Source organism: Emiliania huxleyi (genome assembly GCF_000372725.1).
Source record: "Emiliania huxleyi CCMP1516 unplaced genomic scaffold EMIHUscaffold_5, whole genome shotgun sequence".
NCBI classification, from domain to species: domain Eukaryota; phylum Haptophyta; order Isochrysidales; family Noelaerhabdaceae; genus Emiliania; species Emiliania huxleyi.
In genome coordinates this window covers 871,029-889,115 of record NW_005198244.1, presented here as the reverse complement: position 1 = coordinate 889,115, position 18,087 = coordinate 871,029, and the positions used below count along the sequence as shown (strand labels likewise).

Below are 18,087 nucleotides of genomic sequence, written 5' to 3'. Positions count from 1 at the left end.
CGAGTCATGACGACCCATGCATATGTCTGCGCGTCCCGCGATTCAGCCAGCTCCACCAGAAGCATGCAGCGACGGTGACGGTCGCGGGCGCGAAGCAGACGATCGTATGGGACCTTTGGGTGATGGCCTTGCTTCAGAGCACGCCAAGCATGCCCAGCACATCGCGAGTCTGGGTTCCTGCTTCCAGGCTTGCTGAACCAGTCGTTACGAGGGCCAGCAAAGCCTTCTATCGCTGGTTCGTTCAGCGTGACAAATCTAGGTCGCAGCTCCAACAGGGCCACTGCCAGAGCGGTGAGGTTCGCGTCACCTTTGCCAATGCTGCCAGCCTCGCCAGCCCTAATCAATGTCTCCTGCGCGTGCTTCGGACTCCAGTAGTCCTTGATGTCTGCGCGGATTTCGAGGTTCATAAAGACATCCACGTGTTCGGAGATAGACTCGATGAGTCGATGTCGCATGGAGGCATACACAAGAGGGTTCGTGACGCCCGCAGCTAGACCGACGATCATCACCGCGACGCGGGGACCTTTGCTGAGCGGCGATGCACCCCTGCTCTTCTTGCTGCTGGTCCACTCTTCGTGCTCCCCATTGAAGCTACCCTCCTTGACCCTCGAGTGTTCGGTCAAGGGGAGGCACGGCTCACCTGTTTTGAGGAGGGGCGACCCCCGCGGGCGTCCGCCCGCTGGGTACTTGTATTCGCAGGTGAAATTCCATGGTTCCGGTGGCAGTTCCACGACACATCTCCCCTGGACGCCAAGCGCGGGCACAGCACCGTGACACTTTGATGGCCCAGCCGGCAGGGTGGCCAGGCGCCTTTTATCGATCGCCGCCGCACACTGAATGCTGTCGCTGCAAGTGCCGAGCGGTCGCGCCGAATGGGGCATATATGTCATGTTCAGACCGTAGTCCCCATTTGTGGTTCTCGAGACCTCGAGAGATGGCCGAGGAAGAAAACACCCCAGACTTTGAGTTTGTGTGCCCCACTTGCTCGGGGAAGCCGGCTTTTCGGCCACCATGTGTGGGGTGTTTTGACCATGGTTTTGATCAAAACCCGCGCCGCTGACCGCGACGTGCGCACGTGCGCTGCGTTTAATGGATATACAGAGTGTGTTGCCCGCACACATCGTTGAGTGACTCTGTGGGGACCAGACGGTTGCGCACAAGGAAACACACTGCGCTGACCTGACACACACGCAAGTAGACCGACTGCTCCACACCTCCTTCTACTTGCGGCGCGGGCCACTCGCATCAGAGCCCACCGACTCCATCACAAAGCTGGAGCCTGGCGTGGGCCGGACAAGGCGGCGCAAGTGTGGGTCTGCGTCGCGCTCGCGGTAGCCGGAGCACACCTGACCGTCGGCGCAGACGTTGAGCAGCGAGTCGGTGCCGCGCGCCCAGAGCAAGCCCCCGGGCACGACGCCAAAGACGGTGGAGAGCGACAAGCCGTCCGCACGGCCGTGCGCGACTAGCGGCCGCTCGTGGGGCGGCGGCTCCACTGCAAGAAAGGTTCCCGTCTCGACGCAGCGCAGCGCCACCCAAGCCGTGCGCGAGGCGTACACCTGCGCCTCGACCGCGAAGCTCGAGAGCCGGTTGCCGTCTGTCGGGGCGGGGCTGGGCTTAGGGCTACGCGGAGCGAGCTGCGATGCGGGGCGGAGCTGCGGGGCGGAGCTAGACCGTTGGCCGTGCCGCTCCTCGCTCCGGCTCCGGCTCCTGCTCCGCCCGCCCCGTCGCCGCCCCTCCCACCGGCCGCAGCGGCGGCGGGGGCTGGGACAGGCGAGAGCTGCGCCGAGAGGAGCCGTCGCTCGCTCGCCACGCCCGTCGCTGCAGGCTGGGCGGACGTGGGGGCATGGCCCGCTGTGTCCTTCCCGGCGGCCCGCCACGCTTGCAGGTCGAGGGAAGGCCCCACGAGCCGCTGCAAGGCCGCAGCTGCGCCCGGAGGGGTGGCGGGCGGGGTGGCGGTGCTCGCAGGCCCGCACTCGTCGAAAGGCCTTCCGAAGGATCCGCCCGAAGGAGAGGTAGCGCGCTGCACCGTCGGGCAGGCCGGGTGGACGTAGCACCAGGGGGTCTGCTTCTCCAACTCCCACGCCCCGCACGAGCCGCCAAAGCCGTGCGAGTTGCTGCGGCGGGCGGCGTGACGCGTGAGCAGGGCCAGGGCAGAAAGAGGCGGTGCGTGCGGTCGGCGCCTGAAGCCGGAGCAGTTGCAGCCAGATAGAGGGAAAAGGCCGAGAGGCGCTTGAGGCTGGCGGACTGGCGGAGGCCGAGGCGGTGGCGGCTGGGACGTCGCCGGCGGCGGGGACAGGGACGTCGGCGGCGGAGTCGTGGCGCGTGGCGGCGGGGACGGTGGCAGCGGAGGCGGGGACGGCGCGCCCTGTCGTCTGGCGCACACGGCTGAGCAGTCACACCCTTGCAGCGGCTCGTCGAACGCCCCCCCTGCGCCCTCGCCCTCACCCTCAGCCTCGCCCTCGCCTTCGCCTTCGCCCTCTCCCTCTCCGCCACCATCACCCGCGCCGCCGCCCTCTCCACCACCCTGCCACTCGCTCTCTGAGGCCGCCTCCTCCATCACCCTATCCTCGAACGGATCCCCCGTCAGGGGATCCGTTCCCTCGCCGTCCGCCCCGAACTCGCCCGCCGCCGAGTCGGCCTCGCCCGCCGGGCAGACGTCGTACTTCCTCCCAAACGAGCCGCGGCTCGACTCGTCCGCTACCTTGCATCCGTCCGACACATAGCACCAAGGCTGTTGGTACGCGTCCTCCCATGAGGCGCACCACGCACCGAACCCGTAGTCGTTGGCGAAGCCCGAGCACACGCACCCAGAGACAGTCTTCGCCTTGTGTCGGGCCCAGGCAGCCAAGTTCGTGCTGCGGGCAGCGTCCCGCAGGACCTCCACGAGCGAACTTTCGAGCACCATCACGCGAAATTGGGCGCTGGCATTATGCGGTGCACCTCGCGGCGGCGCGTATAGATTGCCGTCGTCCATGCTCACTGTGAGATGGGTGCCTGTCTCCACAGACCGAATGGAGACGATGGCTCCGTCCCGCGGCTGCCAGGTCCGCTCGCGAGGAGGAGGCGGCCGGAAAACGGCTGCGAGGAAGAGCAGAAGCGCGCAGCACGCCGCGGCGCTGCATGTGACGCCCCGTCGATTCAGCATCATCAGGCGTCCTCTACAGCAACACTCTCGATGACGTGCGAGCGTCGACTTCAAGAAATCGAGTGCGTTGAGTGGTTGAGGGTTGAGGGTTGAGGCCCCCCCTCAACCATCTGGTTGACGGTTGAGACCCCCCGTCAACCCTTTAGTTGAGGGTTGAGGCCTCCGGGGCCTATTCACAGGCTCGCGCGTGATCACAAGATAAACTGGAACAGCCTGCCGCCAAAAAATCGCTTCGCCTGCGGCGCGCTCTTGCGCTCCTCGTACCTCGAGCGCAATCCAAAGTAGGAGACGCTCACTGTCGCCATTCAGGCGCCTGATCTTTCAGCAAAGCGATGGCCTACCAGGTACGAATTCAGATGCGCGCCCGGCAGAAGACGCTTGTGCTGTGATGCCGCATGCAGTGGAATGCGCACAGAGAACGGACGGCAAGAGAAGGCAAGGGAAGGAAGAGAAACGGCTGGTGAAGCTCAGCTCACGGCGTAGTATTGCGGTCACTAATCATCCACGGCAAGAGTCACGGTGAATGCTGCCGCATAAATAAGCAACAGAGTCGCGGTTGGCGCGATGGTCTTGTCGCGGTTAACGACTTGACGTTGCACACGGCCATAGACGCAGGATCTTATTTGGCAAGCCTCAAGCAGCGAAAGCAGGCGCGAGGAATAATGTCAATCCTGAGATATCAATTTTGGCGCTAGTTTCGTTTCCTGGTACATCACGACGACTTGGGTCTCATGTAGCTCGACGGCTCTTCTCGACGGCTCTTTCTGGTTGGATCAGACAGTGCTCTCAGTCAACAACACAATGCCGAGAGCAGGGCGGCCTTCGAGCAGGCGGCCTTCGAGGCAACTAAGTTCCTGCTGCATTTTGCCACTCAATGTACAACTTGATGGCGGGCGGACGTGTCGAGCATGGATCGAGAGCATGGAAGGCGGCCATTGCTCAAACCTGTTCGAGTTGGCCTCCGGGAACAAGGGTGCGTGGCCGGCGCGGTCTGTTTCACGTGCAATAAGGGCAACGCCATCAAAATCGCGCGAATATGGGCCGACTCACATGCCTCCGACATTTCTCAGGGCTCGGACGGAAGCTCTGCAGACAGCCAGACCGCTCTGCGCGGTCGGACCGACTTTTTCAGACTTTACTATTCTGGATACTGAGGGTATGTGCTGCTAGATCTCACTGAGCTGAGCTCGTATCTGCCTTTGGTAAGCAGTTTTGAGTTCGGTATTGTCTCCGGAGATGGAGGGCCGCGTCCGCGGACGACCATGACGTCGGCCGGGACCCCCCCCCGCGCGGGGGCCTTCGATGGCTGTCAGCGCTCCTCCGGGCTTTGCATCACACCTCCCATTCACGCACGTAGCCAAGTACTCGTAAAAACGGCGCGTCAAATGCAGCATCCAGGCATCTAAAGAAGACGACATGAATGGTTCACAGAGAATGTGTTCAGACTTTGCGCGGGTGTGTGCACGATGGGAGACGGTGTTTGCGCTGGGTCCTAAAAAAGGTTCCTTCGCCATGCGCGGTCCTCGCTGACCCTGCCAAACTCTCTCGCCGCCGTTCGCGGCTCGGCTTGCGTATGCGGTTGGGAGCTTCGAGGACATGCAGGCGTCCCGCCCCCTCCGGTCATCCCCCCCGGCTCCCAAGTGCGCGGCCGCGACGCGCTGCGCACCCTCTTCCGCGCTGCGCCCGCTCTCGGCATGGCCGTCGTCCGCCGAGATCACCTCCTCTTCGCGTCGCAGGTGCACAACCAAGGGCTGGCCATCTCCGTATCCATCATGGTGAAGCCAATGGGCCAAAAATGGAGGGAGCGCCCCTCCCAGGTGGCCGGAGGGTACACCTCGGGTCGGCGTGCTGGGGGGGCGCCGGTGCGCAAGCCCACTTTCCGGGCGACCCCGAGGGGGAGGAGGCCGGGCGAATGGCGGCAACTCATTGTTAGTGTCCCGGGCCGCTGCGGCACCGTTTATACGGCCCCTCGTGATGTCTTTCCGATTTTGTATTGTGAGTCGTCCTCTGGCCAGCCGAGGGGCACCAGAACGGCATGTGTACTGCTGCTGGCTGCGGGCGCGGAATGGGCTTTTTTTAACTCGCAACCAAGTATACTATATAAGGACACCCTCGGGGGGGACACTCGGCGCATGTGCGACACGTCAGGGTGGAGTTGGCGGTGGCCGAGCGTCGTCTCCCGATCGACTCGCAGCGGAGTCGAGGGGTGAAGCGCGTCGCGCTGCGACACTCGAGAGCCGGCGGGATGGCCGTGGGGCGCGGCCGACTTTGATGCCCTCGAAGGTCCAATGCGCAATCGTTCTGTGAGACCCACGCGTACAGGAAAGGGGGCGGAGACGCGCCATTCTGCTGGTACCTTTTTTGGGACCCATCGCTCCCGCGTTCCACACAGTGTGTGTGGACAGCCATTCCGCGTGGTTGAGGGGTTGAAGGGGCCTGTTTATCCACTTGGTTGAGGGTTGAGGCCTCTGTCAACCACGTGGTTGACAGTTGAGGCAATCGGCCTCAACCACCGCTCCTGGGCCGAAAGAAAGAAAACGTGAAGTGAGATGGGATTTAGGGACATGTGTCCCCGCCATGCACGATCTTGGTGTGAGGGATCTTCAATCCGTGTCCCCTCACCCCTCGTCACAACCCGACACGGAAGAGCGGCAAGAGTTGGGGCTGCGCCTGCGGCTACGGAGCTGCGGCGTGCCGGCGCAACGCCCCACCGAAGTCCGTCGTTTCTTTGTGTCTTCATAGGCACGGGACCGGCGCGCACCACTGGCACCAAATAAAAAATAATTCGGCATCTGCATTTCTCCTTCCCTGTGGCAGCCTGATTTCCTTTCTGTCTTTCACAACTTAAATCTTAATCCAGGCTAACCCTGCATGATCGTCACGGCGTCCCGTGTGCCTAGCCGGCCGCGGCGCCGCCGGCGGCTCTCAGCGTCGGAGGAGGCGGCAGCTCATGCGGGTCGGCGGCCAGCAGCCCCTCGACGTACCTCCGCGTGCGCGGCGACCTGACGTCCAGGTCCTGCAGCTGGACGACACGCTTCTCCCCGGCGAGCGGCGCGGGAGACATGGCGAGGCTCCGCCCGAGCGGCGCGGCGGGGCGGAGAGTCCTCGCCAGGTACGCGGCTCGCTGCCGCAGCGGAGGGAGCGCGCACACGAGCAGCCCGAGGCCGAGCAGCGCGCCGGCGGCGATCGCGAGGGCGCGGTCGAAGGTGGCGCGGCGTGGGCAGCCCGACCACGCGGCGATCGCGACGGCGACGCACTGTCCGCACGAGCCGCCCGACACGGCGACTGCGTGGTCCGGGTCGAGCAGCGGCCGCAGTGTCGCCGGCTCCGCACGGAAGCCGAGCCAGACCTGGCTGAGCCGGCAGGCATCCTCGCACCGCAGGGCGACTGCGCGGCCGCCCGTGTCGCGCTCAAAGGCGGCCAGCAGGTCGGCTCTCCGCACGGCCCCGCCCGCACTCGCAGAGACGAGCCGGCTGCCGTGGCCCGCCGCCGCCACCCGCACCGCCTCCTCCTGCCAGCTCCAGTACTCGAGCTGCGCCGGCTGCTGCTCTGCCGACGGGGAGCAGCTCCCGTGCTTGGACCACTCGTGTGCGGCGAGCGAGCCAAACGCGTACTCGATCGCCCACGACTGCCAGCGGCCAGAGACGTTGTAGTCGGCGAGCGCCTGCTCCGTCGGCTGACAGCCATCGAGGCCCTCCTCGCGCTCGCACACCCGGTAGTCGAGACGGCTCGCGTTGCACCACTGCGGCCACCGCCAGCCAGCGTGCGCGGACGCGTTGGTATACTCGGGCCACAGGCCGTGCAGCGAGAGATTCTGCCGCGCCCAAGCGCCGAGAGATCCCGCCATGGCCGCGATCAGGCGAGGGTCGGCGCTCGCAGATCCGGGGCAGGCGCGAAGCGACCATTGTGGCTGCCACTCCAGCGCGAGGACGTAAGAGGTGTAGTCCGCGGGCGGAGGACCCGAAAGGCCCGCGGACATGCGGAGACGAGGGAAGCGCAAGCTCGTCGGCGGTCTCTCGAGGTTCTCGGGGTGGATATCCTTTGGCCGCGTTGGGTAGCGAGGATTGGTGTGACGCGATCCACGAAGCGCAACCTCGTCGGCGCCCGCCTGCTATTCACAGCACAAGCCCTCGCCGGGGGCTCGAGCATGCGCAGCGAAAGCAGACGGATCCCCTAGGAAGAAAAAGAGAGAGGTGGTCTCAAATCGCCAGGGTCTGTCTACTCCCTCGCGTGCACCATAGGGCGCTTTCGAGAGGCAGCCATTTTTTGATTAGTGCCAGGCATCCCCCTTAGTACGCCACCCTCTCCTTCGCCGCCCCTCGCCCCCACCGCCCTCCTCCTCCACCCCCCGCCCTCCCCCCCGCCCTACCGAACCACCCTCCCCCCTTCCCGCCCCTCCGCCTTCGCCATCCCCCATCTGTGCGCCCCACCCCGTCCGCTCCCTCCCGCTTGGCGCCCATCCCGCCCTCCGCCCTCGCCCCCCGCCCCTGTCCTGGCTGGCCTGGGTGGCAACTCCTCATCATCACGCGCCAGGCGGGAGGGAAGTGGACGGGGCCCTGAGCCGACCTAGCCCTAAACGGAATGGGGCGCCCAACACGTGCCCGGATTACTGTGCCTTCCCCGGGTGCAGCCTTTCGGTTCGTGAAGGGTCGGTGCGTGTCGTGACCCCCTGGAACACCCGTACCCCCGCACCATCTCCATCGCTTGGTTCTATAACCTCTGCCACCACCGGGAGGCGGCCAGGGCTTCATAGACTCGGTCGAGAGACCCCAGATTGGCATCCATGCCTCTCTGGACAGGGTGGCCCGCCACAAGGACCCCAGGAATTGCGACTCGCCGCTTTCCTCCCGCTGTGATTCTGTGTGAGCTCTGTGTCTTGATTTGCCAACAATATACCTAAAACAGCAACGCGGCCCTTTCTTTTTCCACGCGGTATGCGAGGCCGCAGCGCTCGCCGTGCCGCCGGCACGGTGATGATGCGCCTGTTGCTCGTCGTATTGACCGCACTCCATTCAAACGCCGCCGACCACTACGCAACCTTGAAGGTGCCGCGAGGCGCCAAGCCCGACGAGATCAAACGATCGTACCGGCGCGAGGCGCTGCGGTGGCACCCAGACAAGCACACTGGCGCCGCAGCAAAGTCGCAGGCGCAGCAGCGGTTCGAGAAGGTCAACGAGGCTTTCTCGGTGCTGTCGGACCCGCAGACGCGGCGGAGGTACAACCTCGAGCTGGACGCGGAGCGGGCCGGCTTCCGCGCGGGCGGCGGCGGCCGCGGTGGCGTTGCGAGTGGAGGAGGGCCGACGCAGACCGTGCGGGTGCAGTGCAGCCTTGAGCAGCTGGGAGGGTGGGCGCCGGTGCTCATCCCGATCCCGCGCCCGGGCGGCTTCTTCGTGCGCACGGGAAAGCTCCCGCCCGGCAGCCGGCCCGGCGACACCGTCCTGCTTCGCGGCGTCGGCGGTGTCGAGGCGCGCGGAGAGAAGACGAGACGCGCTGGCGTAGAGACCGGATCCTCGCCTCGCTCTCGCAGCGCCGCAGGCGGCGAACCCGTCGCCACCTCACGCGTCGCCGCGCCCGCCGCCCACAGGTGCGCCTCGAGGTCGCGGCGCGAGACGACCGGTCGCCTCGCTTCTCGCGGTCGGGCGACGCGGGCCTGTCGCGCGTGGTGAAGCTGCACGCGTGGCACAACGCGCTGAGGCCGGCCGTGCGCGTGCGCACCATCTGCCGCCAGCGCGTGACGGTGCGACCGCGCGGGAAGGCAGTACGGCACGCGACGGGCGGCGAGTCGCGGCGGGCGCAACGGGGCTGCGTCGGTGTCACCGCGGCGAGCGTGCGAGCGTAGGTGCGGCGAGGCGGTGCGGCTGGCGGGGTACGGGATGCCGCTGCGAGGCAGTGGCGCGACGCCCGAGGCCTGACGCACCCTCGCGAGCGCACACTGACGCACGCGCGCTCACAGACCCCATCCGCGCACGTGGGGGCGGGTGGGTGGGCGGCGGTCGCGACAGTGGCTGGCCAGCGGCTCGTCACACGCCCCGCCACGCGTCTCAGGTGTGCGAGCGCGGCGACCTCGTCGTCGAGCTGCAGCTCCGGTCGGTCAGCGAGTCGCTCTCGCGGACGGCGCGCTTCGCAGTTTTCTCCGGCGCCGCCGGCTTGTTTGTGAGCGAGGCGCCGCGCACCACCACATCCGCCGCCACAATCCGCCGGACTGCGCCACCCCACGCCTCAACCGTGAGCACGCCTCACTCACACTCGCAGGTGCTCCTGCGGCGCATCGGCATCGCACGGCTGCTTCGACTGACGGCCAGCGCGGCGGTGCGGACGCTGGGTTTGGTGGCGATGGTGATCGCCGACCCGACGCGGTGATGAGGTGGACAGGCGTCTTATCCCCTGACTTTTCAAAGGTAGGAGAGGTAGAGCTCGCTAAGGCGGGGGCAAAGTGTAGTACGTTCTGGTACAGTCTTAGATTTTTTTCATCAAAACACTCTAAGTACTAAGAGGTAAGGTAAGGTAAACTTCTCCACACACAACACGAGGTGGTGGGGCAAGAGGGGGGGCAACCCTCGCGTCTCCACGTCTGACGACAGGAGCCCCACGGCATTCAAAGTGCAAGGCCCAGTGCGCGTGGGTGAGCGGTGTGTGTGTGTGTGTGTGTGTGTGTGTGTGTGTGTGTGTGTGTGTGTGTGTGTGTGTGTGTGTGTGTGTGTGTGTGTGTGTGTGTGTGTGTGTGTGTGTGTGTGTGTGTGTGTGTGTGTGTGTGTGTGTGTGTGTGTGTGTGTGTGTGTGTGTGTGTGTGTGTCACGTCACTGCATCCTCCGCGAGAAATGAGACGCACGAAGGTATAGTATAGATGAGACTTGCGAGATTATGACATCCCAGGTCTACGGCTTTCGGTCTAAAGTAGGTGGTGTCTGGTGACGCGCGCGCCCCGCCCCGCCCCCCGCGGCGTGTGTGGTGACATCTCTGGGGACAGCGTGCTTTGTAGCTGACACCGCGCTCATCCGAATATCTCGTCCCGCAGCTGGTGTGTTCTCGGCATCCCTTGTTGGGGTAGAGTCCTGAACGTGCTAAGATGCGGCATCAGATGGCGCTGCTGGGTAGGCTGACCGAGATCATGCCGCGCCCAGGAGCTGTCGTTGGCGCCGTGCGTGGCCAGACACGCTGCGCGTGCCTCGAGCAGACCTTTGAGCATCGCGTCGGTGAAGGACCCATTCCATCCACCGTTCCATCCTAGGGAGAGCTGCCCATACCTCGCTCGCCTCCGATATCCATACGCTCGCCGACCCTCGCCGAGCGCCAAGGCCGTGTCCGCATAAGGGTCGACCGGGCCCTTGTAAGCCGCAAAGGCCACGGCGCCGACAGCACGGGCGAGCTGAAGGTACTCGCCCGGAATGAAGTAGTGCTTTGGGAAGAACTCGACGATGGCGGTGCACGGCCTCGCCCACAGAAAGTTGACATTCTGCGCGCCGTGCGGTGACAGCAGAATGTCCTGCGCGTGCACCCACTGCGCTTGCTCCTCGAAGCCCAGATCGCCCAGATCCGACATGTAACTGAGCGTAGCTATCTCGCGCGCGGCCAACGCGCGTGCTAGGGCAGCCATTGCCTTATCGGCATCGACGATGCGCCGGCTGCCCTTTCGATTCACGAGACCGACACGTACAGGAAGCCCAGCCACCGTGGGCCGCTCCGCCTTAGGCCCGCCCGTGAGGGCTTGCCCGACAAAGAGCCGATTTTGGAGCTCCGTCGCGTCGGCGCGGCCAACGAGCCAAGCCTGCTCGCTGCCGGTCCAGCCGGTCCGGAGCCTGCGCAGCCGGCCCCTCACGGCGCAGTCTGCCGACCTCTTTCGCCCGCGCGGTGCCACGCTCGCGTTGATGAGGCGCATCAAGCCGATGGTCCACGCCGAGTCACCAAACTTGATACCGCTCGCGAGGCTGAAGCGGGGCGTGAGGGCCGGGTGCTGCCGGAAGAGGGACCAGCACGCCAGCTGTGCTTCGGCCGCGTGAGGAAAGTGCACGAGTGCCTTTGCAAACGAGTTTTCCTTGTCGATGACGCATTCAACGTGCGTTGGCACACATCGCCTGTCGGGGCTATCGATTGTGTAGTCGTCGAGTGACAGAAGGTAACCGGCGCTGGCCAGAGGCTGCGATAGCCTCCAACGCGATCGGTTCTGCTCGTCGCCGATAGCACTGGTCGGAGAGAAGAGCCTGCTCCTTTCTCTCAGCACCCGGTCACCGAATGCGACAGCCGAAGCCATGTCGCAACGGCCGTGATGCCGGTGCCGAGGCGCAATGCTGAGCGGCTGGGGCAGTGACGGCGACGGCGGTAACAAGGAAGGAGGGGCGCTGAGTTTGTTGCGACGGCGACGGTGGTCAGGGCGGATCTGGCGGCGAAGTCGACTTGCCGGACGGACGTTATCTAATCCGAGGTGTGTGAGTAGAGCCGATTGTTGGTTAGAAAGTGCTCCCAGGTAGATCTCCCTCACCAGAGTGCCAGTGCGCAGAGAGAGAGAGATTTCTAGTACGATATCCAACAAATATCTCTAGCACCACACACATCATTTTTTGGGCCTCGATCGATCGGCAGCCGCAGCCGCAGCAGCCGCAGCAGCACGAGTTGGAGAAGCAGCCGCAGCAGCAGTCGGAGAAGCAGCAGCCGGAGCAGGTTGTTATAAGTTAGGTCATAGAGAGCACAGTGGTGTTGGCTCAAAACCGATGAGAGACAAGAGCTCACACACAAAATTATACACGAGTCTTTCCGTCGGCGCGGGTTTGTGGCTTGTGCTCACGCCACAGAGGCGCAAGACCGAGTAGACTGCGCCAGAGAAGAGAGAGCGGATCACAGCCCCTTCACCTATTCGCAGCAGGGGGAGGTGAGGAGCCGCCTCGCTGCGTGGCAGTGGCCGAGCGCGAGGAGCGCACAAGCAGCTCCGCAAGCACATCCTGCCAGCGCGCTACGCGGCGGATGGACAGGTCGAGGGCCTCGTCGGTCGCATTCCAGGGGTAGGCGCCGAAGAGCAGAGTGGGGATGCCCGCCGCGGCGCACTGGCGCGCGTAGGTGAGCGAGTCGTCCACCAGCGCGACGGCGCCGATCCGCTTGCACATCTCTGGCTTGCTCGTCTTGGCGCCCTCGCGCCCAAAGTGGTTGCCAAAGTGCGCCGCCGTGAAGAGGCCCTCAAAGTGGCGCGCCAAAAAGGCGCGCGTCTGCGGCTCGATGTCGCTCTGCCGCGACGTCACCACGTGCAGCTCGAACTTTGCGCGCAGCAGCCGCAGCGCCGCCGCCGCGCCCGGCAGCGGCTCGATCCGCGCGAAGAAGTCGGAGGCGTGGAACTCGTACACGCGGTCGAGCGCCGCCTCGCGCGAGGCGAGCCTGCAGCCGGCGACCTCCCAGAACATGTAGCTGTGGAAGTCGGCGGCCTCGACGCTGGTGCCGTGGACAGCGTTCGAGAACTTGCAGAACGCTGGCAGATAGCCGCAGCACACCTCGTCGAGGTCGACCGCAAGCACGGGCTTTGGCGTCGCAGCGCGCGCGGCGCGGCGCGCCGATATCCGGCCTGCGGACGACACCAGCAGCAGCGCGGCAATTCCGAGCGAGCCACGGTCCCCCGCGCCAGCGCTGCCCGCGACCGCCTCGGCGCACTCCTTGAGCAGGATGGCTGTAGCGACGGCGATGAAGATGGCGATGCCGGCGTCAATCTCGCGGAGGATTGTGGCGAGCATGATCACGATGAGCGGCCGGGCCGTGGGCAGGCCGTGAACGCGCGCGCTCCCCCGCGAATTTCTTTTTATTTTTTGATTTAGGAGTATCGCTTTGCACCTTGGATAAAGGGGGGGGCGACAGGAAGAATTTGGACCTGAGTTATGTGTACGCCAACTCAGGGTGTGTGGCAGCCAGCTGGCTGTGTGTCTTGTGAGCTTGTTTGTGTCGCTCGTGCGTGTCGTCATCATCTGTCTGTCCAGCGTCCACCCATACCGCGTTGGTGTCCAGTCCGAGCCTGGCTGTTCTTCACCTTCCTACATACATACATACAGGAGGAGGAGGAGGAGGAGGAGGAGGAGGAGGACGTGGACGAGGACGAGGACGAGGACGAGGAGGACGAGGAGGACGAGGAGGAGGACGAGGAAGGAGGAGGAGGAGGAGGAGGAGGAGGAGGAGGAGGAGGAGGAGGAGGAGGAGGAGGAGGAGGAGGAGGAGGAGGAGGAGGAGGAGGAGCAGCAGCAGCAGCACCACCAGCACCATAAGAGGGCTCCCGCGGCGATCAACACCGCACCTTTTTGTTTTGAAGACCTCGATACTTAGCGCACTGCTCGGGCGAGAGCTCAAACACGTGCCGCGTCTCGTCTTCGCCGCCGGCTACGCGCACAGACACAGTACGCGGCAGCGCCGACACGTCAACCCGCGTGTACGTCAGCGACGGGTCCCGCACGCCGCACGAGGCGCATGCGTGCAGCGGCAGCGCGTGCGCCATGCGCTCGTCGCTCCACTCGCCCAGCAGCCGCCGCTTCGTCTCGTCGGAGACGTGCACGCAGCGCTGCAGCAGCGCCGCCGTCTCGTCCTCGGGCCGCTCCAGGTCCATGACGACGTTCGTCGAGGCGTGGAAGCGCGTCTCCAGGTCGATGGCCGCCTGCTCGGCCGCGGCGAGCTTGCCCTGGTCGACGCACATGCCGCACACCGCGTGCGCCGGGCAGCCGCACTGGCCGCGTTGTGGGCGCACGGTCTTGGCGACCGCCGGCGCTGCGCGCCGGTCGTGCTGCTCACGCTGCCGGCGGCGCTGGTCGCGCGCCTGCCGATCGCGCGTGTTCGCGGCGGCTGCATCTCCTGCTCGTTTCGCTCGCACCCGAGCGGCTGTCGCCAGGCGCTTCAGGTCGGCGGTGCTGCGCGCGCGGCCGTCGGCCAGGCACAGCCACATGTCCTCCTCCTCGGCAGGCTCGCACGGCTTGCCGTCGAACTGCGGCTGGCGCCCGCGACGATGCTTCGCCCAGGCCGGGCACGATGGTGCCGCGACGAGCGGCGTCGAGGCGACGGCCATCGATGGGTCCAGAAGACTTGGAGACACTTCTCGACCAAAAAATCAAAAATCGAGCACAATTGCGTTACATGGGCATGGCCGGGGTTTCTGCACCGAACGATCTTACTTTCGGTCTATCGAAAGTGTTGGTCGATAAAATTCTCTTTCGTCGCACCGCTTTCCACTGTGTTTCGAGATGACGACGGCGCGGCGGACAGAGCAGGAGGAGCTGGAGGCGGCGCTCGCGCTCTCCCTCCAGCAGCAGTCGCCGAGGCAGGACGACGACGACGAGCTCCGTCGTGCGCTCGCGCTCTCTCTCGCAACAGAGAGCGCGAGCGGCGGCTGTGCCGTCTGTGGTGGGGCTGCCGACTCGGCGACGGCGGCGCTGCTCGCCGTCATATTTGGCGAGACGTCTCCTGCCGTTGCGCAGCAGTGGCTCGGGCAGGGCATCAGTTTTGCTGCGGCGCCGGCCGCCTCCGGGGACGGCGACGCACCCGCCTTCACGGCCGGCCTCGCGCAGAACCAAGGCGGGCCGTGTGCGGTGCTCGCCGCGGCGCAGGCGCGAGTATATCCCCGGCCGTGCCTCGGTCCCCAAAGCCCCTCGCACGTACCCACACCCTCAGCCAGATTTCGCGCCCTCTCCAGGCCTTCACGCTGCGCCGGCTGCTCTTTGACCCGGAGCCGCGCGCGCGCAAGCTGCAGGGCGCGCAGTCGTGGCTCGGAGAGGCGAGCGAGGAGGCTCTGGCGGCGCCGTCCGAGGCGGCGGCCGAGGCGCTGCTCTGCGGGCTCACAGATATTTTGTGGCAGGTCCAGAGCTCCGCCGCTGACACTCCTCCCCACCCCTCCTCCCTGCCTCCCTCCCCACCCCTCCTCCCTCCCCACCTCCCCTCTCCTCCTCCCTCTCCACCTCCCTCCCCGCCTCCCTCCGTACAGGCCGCCGTCGCGCCCAGCGGCGCCGAGGGCGTGCCGCCGCCGCGAGGCGTCTCCGTCGTGGCGCTGGCGGAGGAGGCGGCAGAGGCTGCTCCAGAGACTGCAGACCCGCCGCCGCTGCACGAAGCGGTCGGTGCCATCGCGGGCGCGGCGGCGGAGGCGCGGAGCTGGGAGGAGACGCGGGCGCTGCTCTCCGCGCGCGCGTCTCGGCTGCGGGGCGGGAGCGGTGCGTCTGGCGGCGGCGTGGGCTTGCCGGTCCGGAGAGGTCAGCGCGGCTCACACTTGGGTTGTGCCGCCCCCTTGCAGGTGCGCTCGGCTTCCTCTGCTCGGTCTTGCTCACGCGCGGGCTGGCTCTGGTGGCGGCGGAGCGCGACGACGGCGAGGCGCCGCTGCTCGACCCGACCTTTGGCCATTGCGCGCAGGACGCCGCCTAGACCCGAAACCCGCGCAGTCCCCGCGGCTGCCTCTGACTGGCTTGACCCTTTTGCCGCTCCCGAAACGCGAGCCGGAAGCCGAGAGCGCCGCCCGAACCCCATCCGCCGCAGGAGGCTCTCCGCCCGAGCCCAACCCCCTACCGCTACCCCCCACCCCGCACCCCCCACCCTAGCCCCAACCACCGCGCCGCAGGAGGCTCTCAGCCTGATGCTGACCGGCGCAGCGGCGCAGCGCCTCTTGGAATGGAGAGAGGAGCCCGGGGGGCGGAGCCTGTCTCCCGGACCCGCCTGCGGAGCCGCCGTAGGTCGCCCACCTATTCGACGGAGAGAGGAACCTCGGCGGCGGCTTCGTGCTGCGCGGCATCCGCGCGACGCCGCCCGTCGGCCTTCTCTCTGAGCTAGAGGCGCTGCGCTACGTCGAGGTCGCGCCACCTTCCCACCCCCGTCCGTCCGTCCTTCCCACCCCCGTCCGTCCGTCCGTCCGTCCGTCCGTCCGTCCGTCCCGCCCCCGTCCCTCCGTCCGTCCGTCTCACCCCCGTCCCTCCGTCCGTCCGTCCGTCCGTCCCGCCCTGCCCTCCTGCCGACATGCTCTGCCTTTCCCCCGCGCAGGTTGGGTCGCGGCTCAAGTGCCCCTCGAGCCCGATCTGGGTGGTCGCGTCACAGACGCACTACTCCATCCTCTTTGCCACCTCGGCCTCCGCCGCCGCGCCGTCCGCACTCGAGGCGCGCCTTGCCGCCCTTGGCCGCGCCCACCGCCGCGGAGGCCCCAGCGCTGCCTCGTGCCGTGGACCTTGCAGGCGCTCGAAGAGGAGCTGCAGCGCCGGTTCGCAGAGTTCGACGGGGACGGGTGCGAGCTGCTTGCCCGCCCCGTCGGCGAGGGGGGAGGCGCGTCCACGACGCGTCCACGACGCGTCCACGACACATCCTCAGGCAAGGCTTCGTCTCGATCGAGGCGCTGCGCCCGCTCGTCTCCTCCCTCCCGCCAGAGTACAGCGGCGTGCTGCCGGACTACGACACGCTGCGCAAGGAGGTGGACCCCGACTCGCTCCTCATCGTGACGTGGGACGCATTCCAGCGCGCGACGCTGCCGCGCCACCCAAAGGCGTCCGCCCTCCTCGCCGCTGCCACGGCGGCGGCGGCCGCCGTGCCTCTGCCCACCGCCGACGCCGACGCCGCAGCCGCAGCGGCCGCCGTGGTTGGCGCCGAGGCTGCGCGAGCGGCGGCGGAAGCGGCGGTCCGGGAGGAGGCGGCGGCGGCCGCGGCAGCGGCCGCCGCTGCCGCCGGCGGTATAGTGACGCTCTTCCATTATAACGGCCTCTCGTCGCGTGGCCACGAGCACAAGCGCTGCCTGTCGCGCGTGTCGCTCACGCCGGGCGGCGCGCGCGGAGTGCCGCTCGAGCCGCGCGGGCTGGCGGCGGTGCTGAGTACGCGGTGGAAGGACGCGGCGGTCGCGTGGGAGGGGGCGGAGCCCTCCATCTGCTAGCATGCCTCGTGCAGAATGTGGCCAGCCCACCGCGGGCCCGCCTGGTGCGTGCAGTAGCCACATGCCGCGCGGTGCCGGTGGGCCTCGTGCGCCCCATCCCGTGCGCCCCAGTATGTGTGCGCATGCGCTGCGGCCGCAGCGCATGCGCTTGCGCACACACACAGCGGGGAATTGTGGGGGAGCTGGGAGGGGTTAAGCGTCAACATCAAGAGCAAGAGAGCGGGGAGGCCCAGGTTCATGTGTGTGTGTGGCGGTGTGCTCTCTCGACTTTGTCGCGCGCCTCCTCTCTTCTACCAACCGGATAAAACGGACCGCGACTCTTCTCATCGCTCAATTTTGTGCCGAGCTGCGAGAGAAGTGTACGCAAATATAGCGCAGCGCCTTGTCTGTTTACGTTCATCGTTCTGACTTCTGTTTGAGAACGAGTCAATAAATAATAAATAAATAAAACGGACACCTCTGGAGATGGGTAAAAAGGAACAGGTCCCCGCCCTGTACGAGTCAGGGACAACGAGCGAGTTAGTTTTTCCCGCCGCGCCGCTCTTGATCGCCGCGGGCGCCCGAGCACGCGCCTCTCTTTCTAGATGATCACTCTCAGCCTCACCCGCCGCCGGACAGGAAGTTGCCCGCAAAGACGGAGAGTCCCATCAATGCCCAGATCGGGGCAGCAAAAGTCCGAGCAAAGACTCGCGGTGGTGACCAGTACTCGCTCAGCAGCAGCACCAGCTCCTCATCTCCGCTCGCCGACCAGACCATCTCGGCGGGGCCGTCAACGACGGTGATGACCGTATCTTTCTTGAGCGGGTACGTCTCGCCTCCGACGGAGAGCGTTCCCCTGCCGCTCTCGACGATCCGGTTCGCGCCCTCAGGAAGCGTCTCGCTCAGTGGCTTTTCGGCGGTGACTGCAGTGTCGAGCCAGATGTTGTCGTAGTTTCCAACCAACCCAAGCTGTCGCAGCCGGTCGGCGGTTGCCTGCTCGAGCTCGACAGCCACCAAGGTTGGTGAGGGCGATCGAGGCCTCTGCGTGCGATAGGCGATGGCTCCATGTGGTACACCAGGCGGCGTCGTACGCGCCGGTAACGAGTGCGCAGTGGTT

General features: G+C 66.2%; 6 protein-coding genes across 6 annotated transcripts; 2 read left to right on the top strand and 4 right to left on the bottom strand.

Moving 5' to 3' along the window:
- Positions 1-1,220: 1,220 nt before the first annotated feature.
- On the bottom strand, positions 1,221-3,169 carry EMIHUDRAFT_461552 (hypothetical protein; the record flags this gene model as incomplete). Its single annotated transcript, XM_005767046.1, has 3 exons — positions 2,400-3,169; positions 2,027-2,114; positions 1,221-1,634 (listed from the first exon to the last, which is right to left on the bottom strand). Exons 1-3 carry the CDS (start codon positions 3,146-3,148, stop codon positions 1,221-1,223), a joined length of 1,251 nt encoding a protein of 416 aa, XP_005767103.1. The 5' UTR covers positions 3,149-3,169.
- Positions 3,170-5,978: 2,809 nt separating this feature from the next.
- On the bottom strand, positions 5,979-7,124 carry EMIHUDRAFT_461551 (hypothetical protein; the record flags this gene model as incomplete). The annotated part of the gene is made up of 1 exon (XM_005767045.1): positions 5,979-7,124. The coding sequence occupies one exon, from the start codon at positions 7,122-7,124 to the stop codon at positions 6,042-6,044; it is 1,083 nt and encodes a 360-aa protein (XP_005767102.1). The 3' UTR covers positions 5,979-6,041.
- Positions 7,125-8,169: 1,045 nt separating this feature from the next.
- Positions 8,170-8,367, top strand: EMIHUDRAFT_59382 (chaperone protein DnaJ; the record flags this gene model as incomplete). Its single annotated transcript, XM_005767044.1, has 1 exon — positions 8,170-8,367. A coding segment is annotated over one exon (198 nt), but the record flags the coding sequence as incomplete, so codon positions are not given.
- A 1,769-nt stretch (positions 8,368-10,136) lies between these two features.
- Positions 10,137-11,393, bottom strand: EMIHUDRAFT_197164 (hypothetical protein; the record flags this gene model as incomplete). The annotated part of the gene is made up of 2 exons (XM_005767043.1): positions 10,137-10,180; positions 10,322-11,393. The coding sequence occupies 2 exons, from the start codon at positions 11,391-11,393 to the stop codon at positions 10,137-10,139; spliced, it is 1,116 nt and encodes a 371-aa protein (XP_005767100.1).
- Positions 11,394-11,974: 581 nt separating this feature from the next.
- EMIHUDRAFT_197163 (hypothetical protein) lies at positions 11,975-14,165 on the bottom strand (the record flags this gene model as incomplete). The annotated part of the gene is made up of 4 exons (XM_005767042.1): positions 11,975-11,989; positions 12,058-12,618; positions 12,703-12,952; positions 13,402-14,165. 4 exons carry the CDS (start codon positions 14,163-14,165, stop codon positions 11,975-11,977), a joined length of 1,590 nt encoding a protein of 529 aa, XP_005767099.1.
- Positions 14,166-14,330: 165 nt separating this feature from the next.
- Positions 14,331-17,303, top strand: EMIHUDRAFT_350242 (hypothetical protein). The gene is made up of 8 exons (XM_005767041.1): positions 14,331-14,703; positions 14,790-14,951; positions 15,078-15,300; positions 15,381-15,496; positions 15,702-15,930; positions 16,118-16,231; positions 16,306-16,355; positions 16,439-17,303. The coding sequence occupies exons 1-5, from the start codon at positions 14,341-14,343 to the stop codon at positions 15,903-15,905; spliced, it is 1,068 nt and encodes a 355-aa protein (XP_005767098.1). The 5' UTR covers positions 14,331-14,340; the 3' UTR covers positions 15,906-15,930; positions 16,118-16,231; positions 16,306-16,355; positions 16,439-17,303.
- Positions 17,304-18,087: the final 784 nt, after the last annotated feature.

Bases quoted from the DNA above. Each gene is read 5' to 3' on its own strand.
- EMIHUDRAFT_350242 (XM_005767041.1), top strand. From the start codon at position 14,341: ATGACGACGGCGCGGCGGACAGAGCAGGAGGAGCTGGAGGCGGCGCTC. The intron at 14,704-14,789 runs GCGCGAGTATAT...CGCCCTCTCCAG, and splicing joins CGGTGCTCGCCGCGGCGCAG to GCCTTCACGCTGCGCCGGCT. The intron at 14,952-15,077 runs GTCCAGAGCTCC...CCCTCCGTACAG, and splicing joins TCACAGATATTTTGTGGCAG to GCCGCCGTCGCGCCCAGCGG.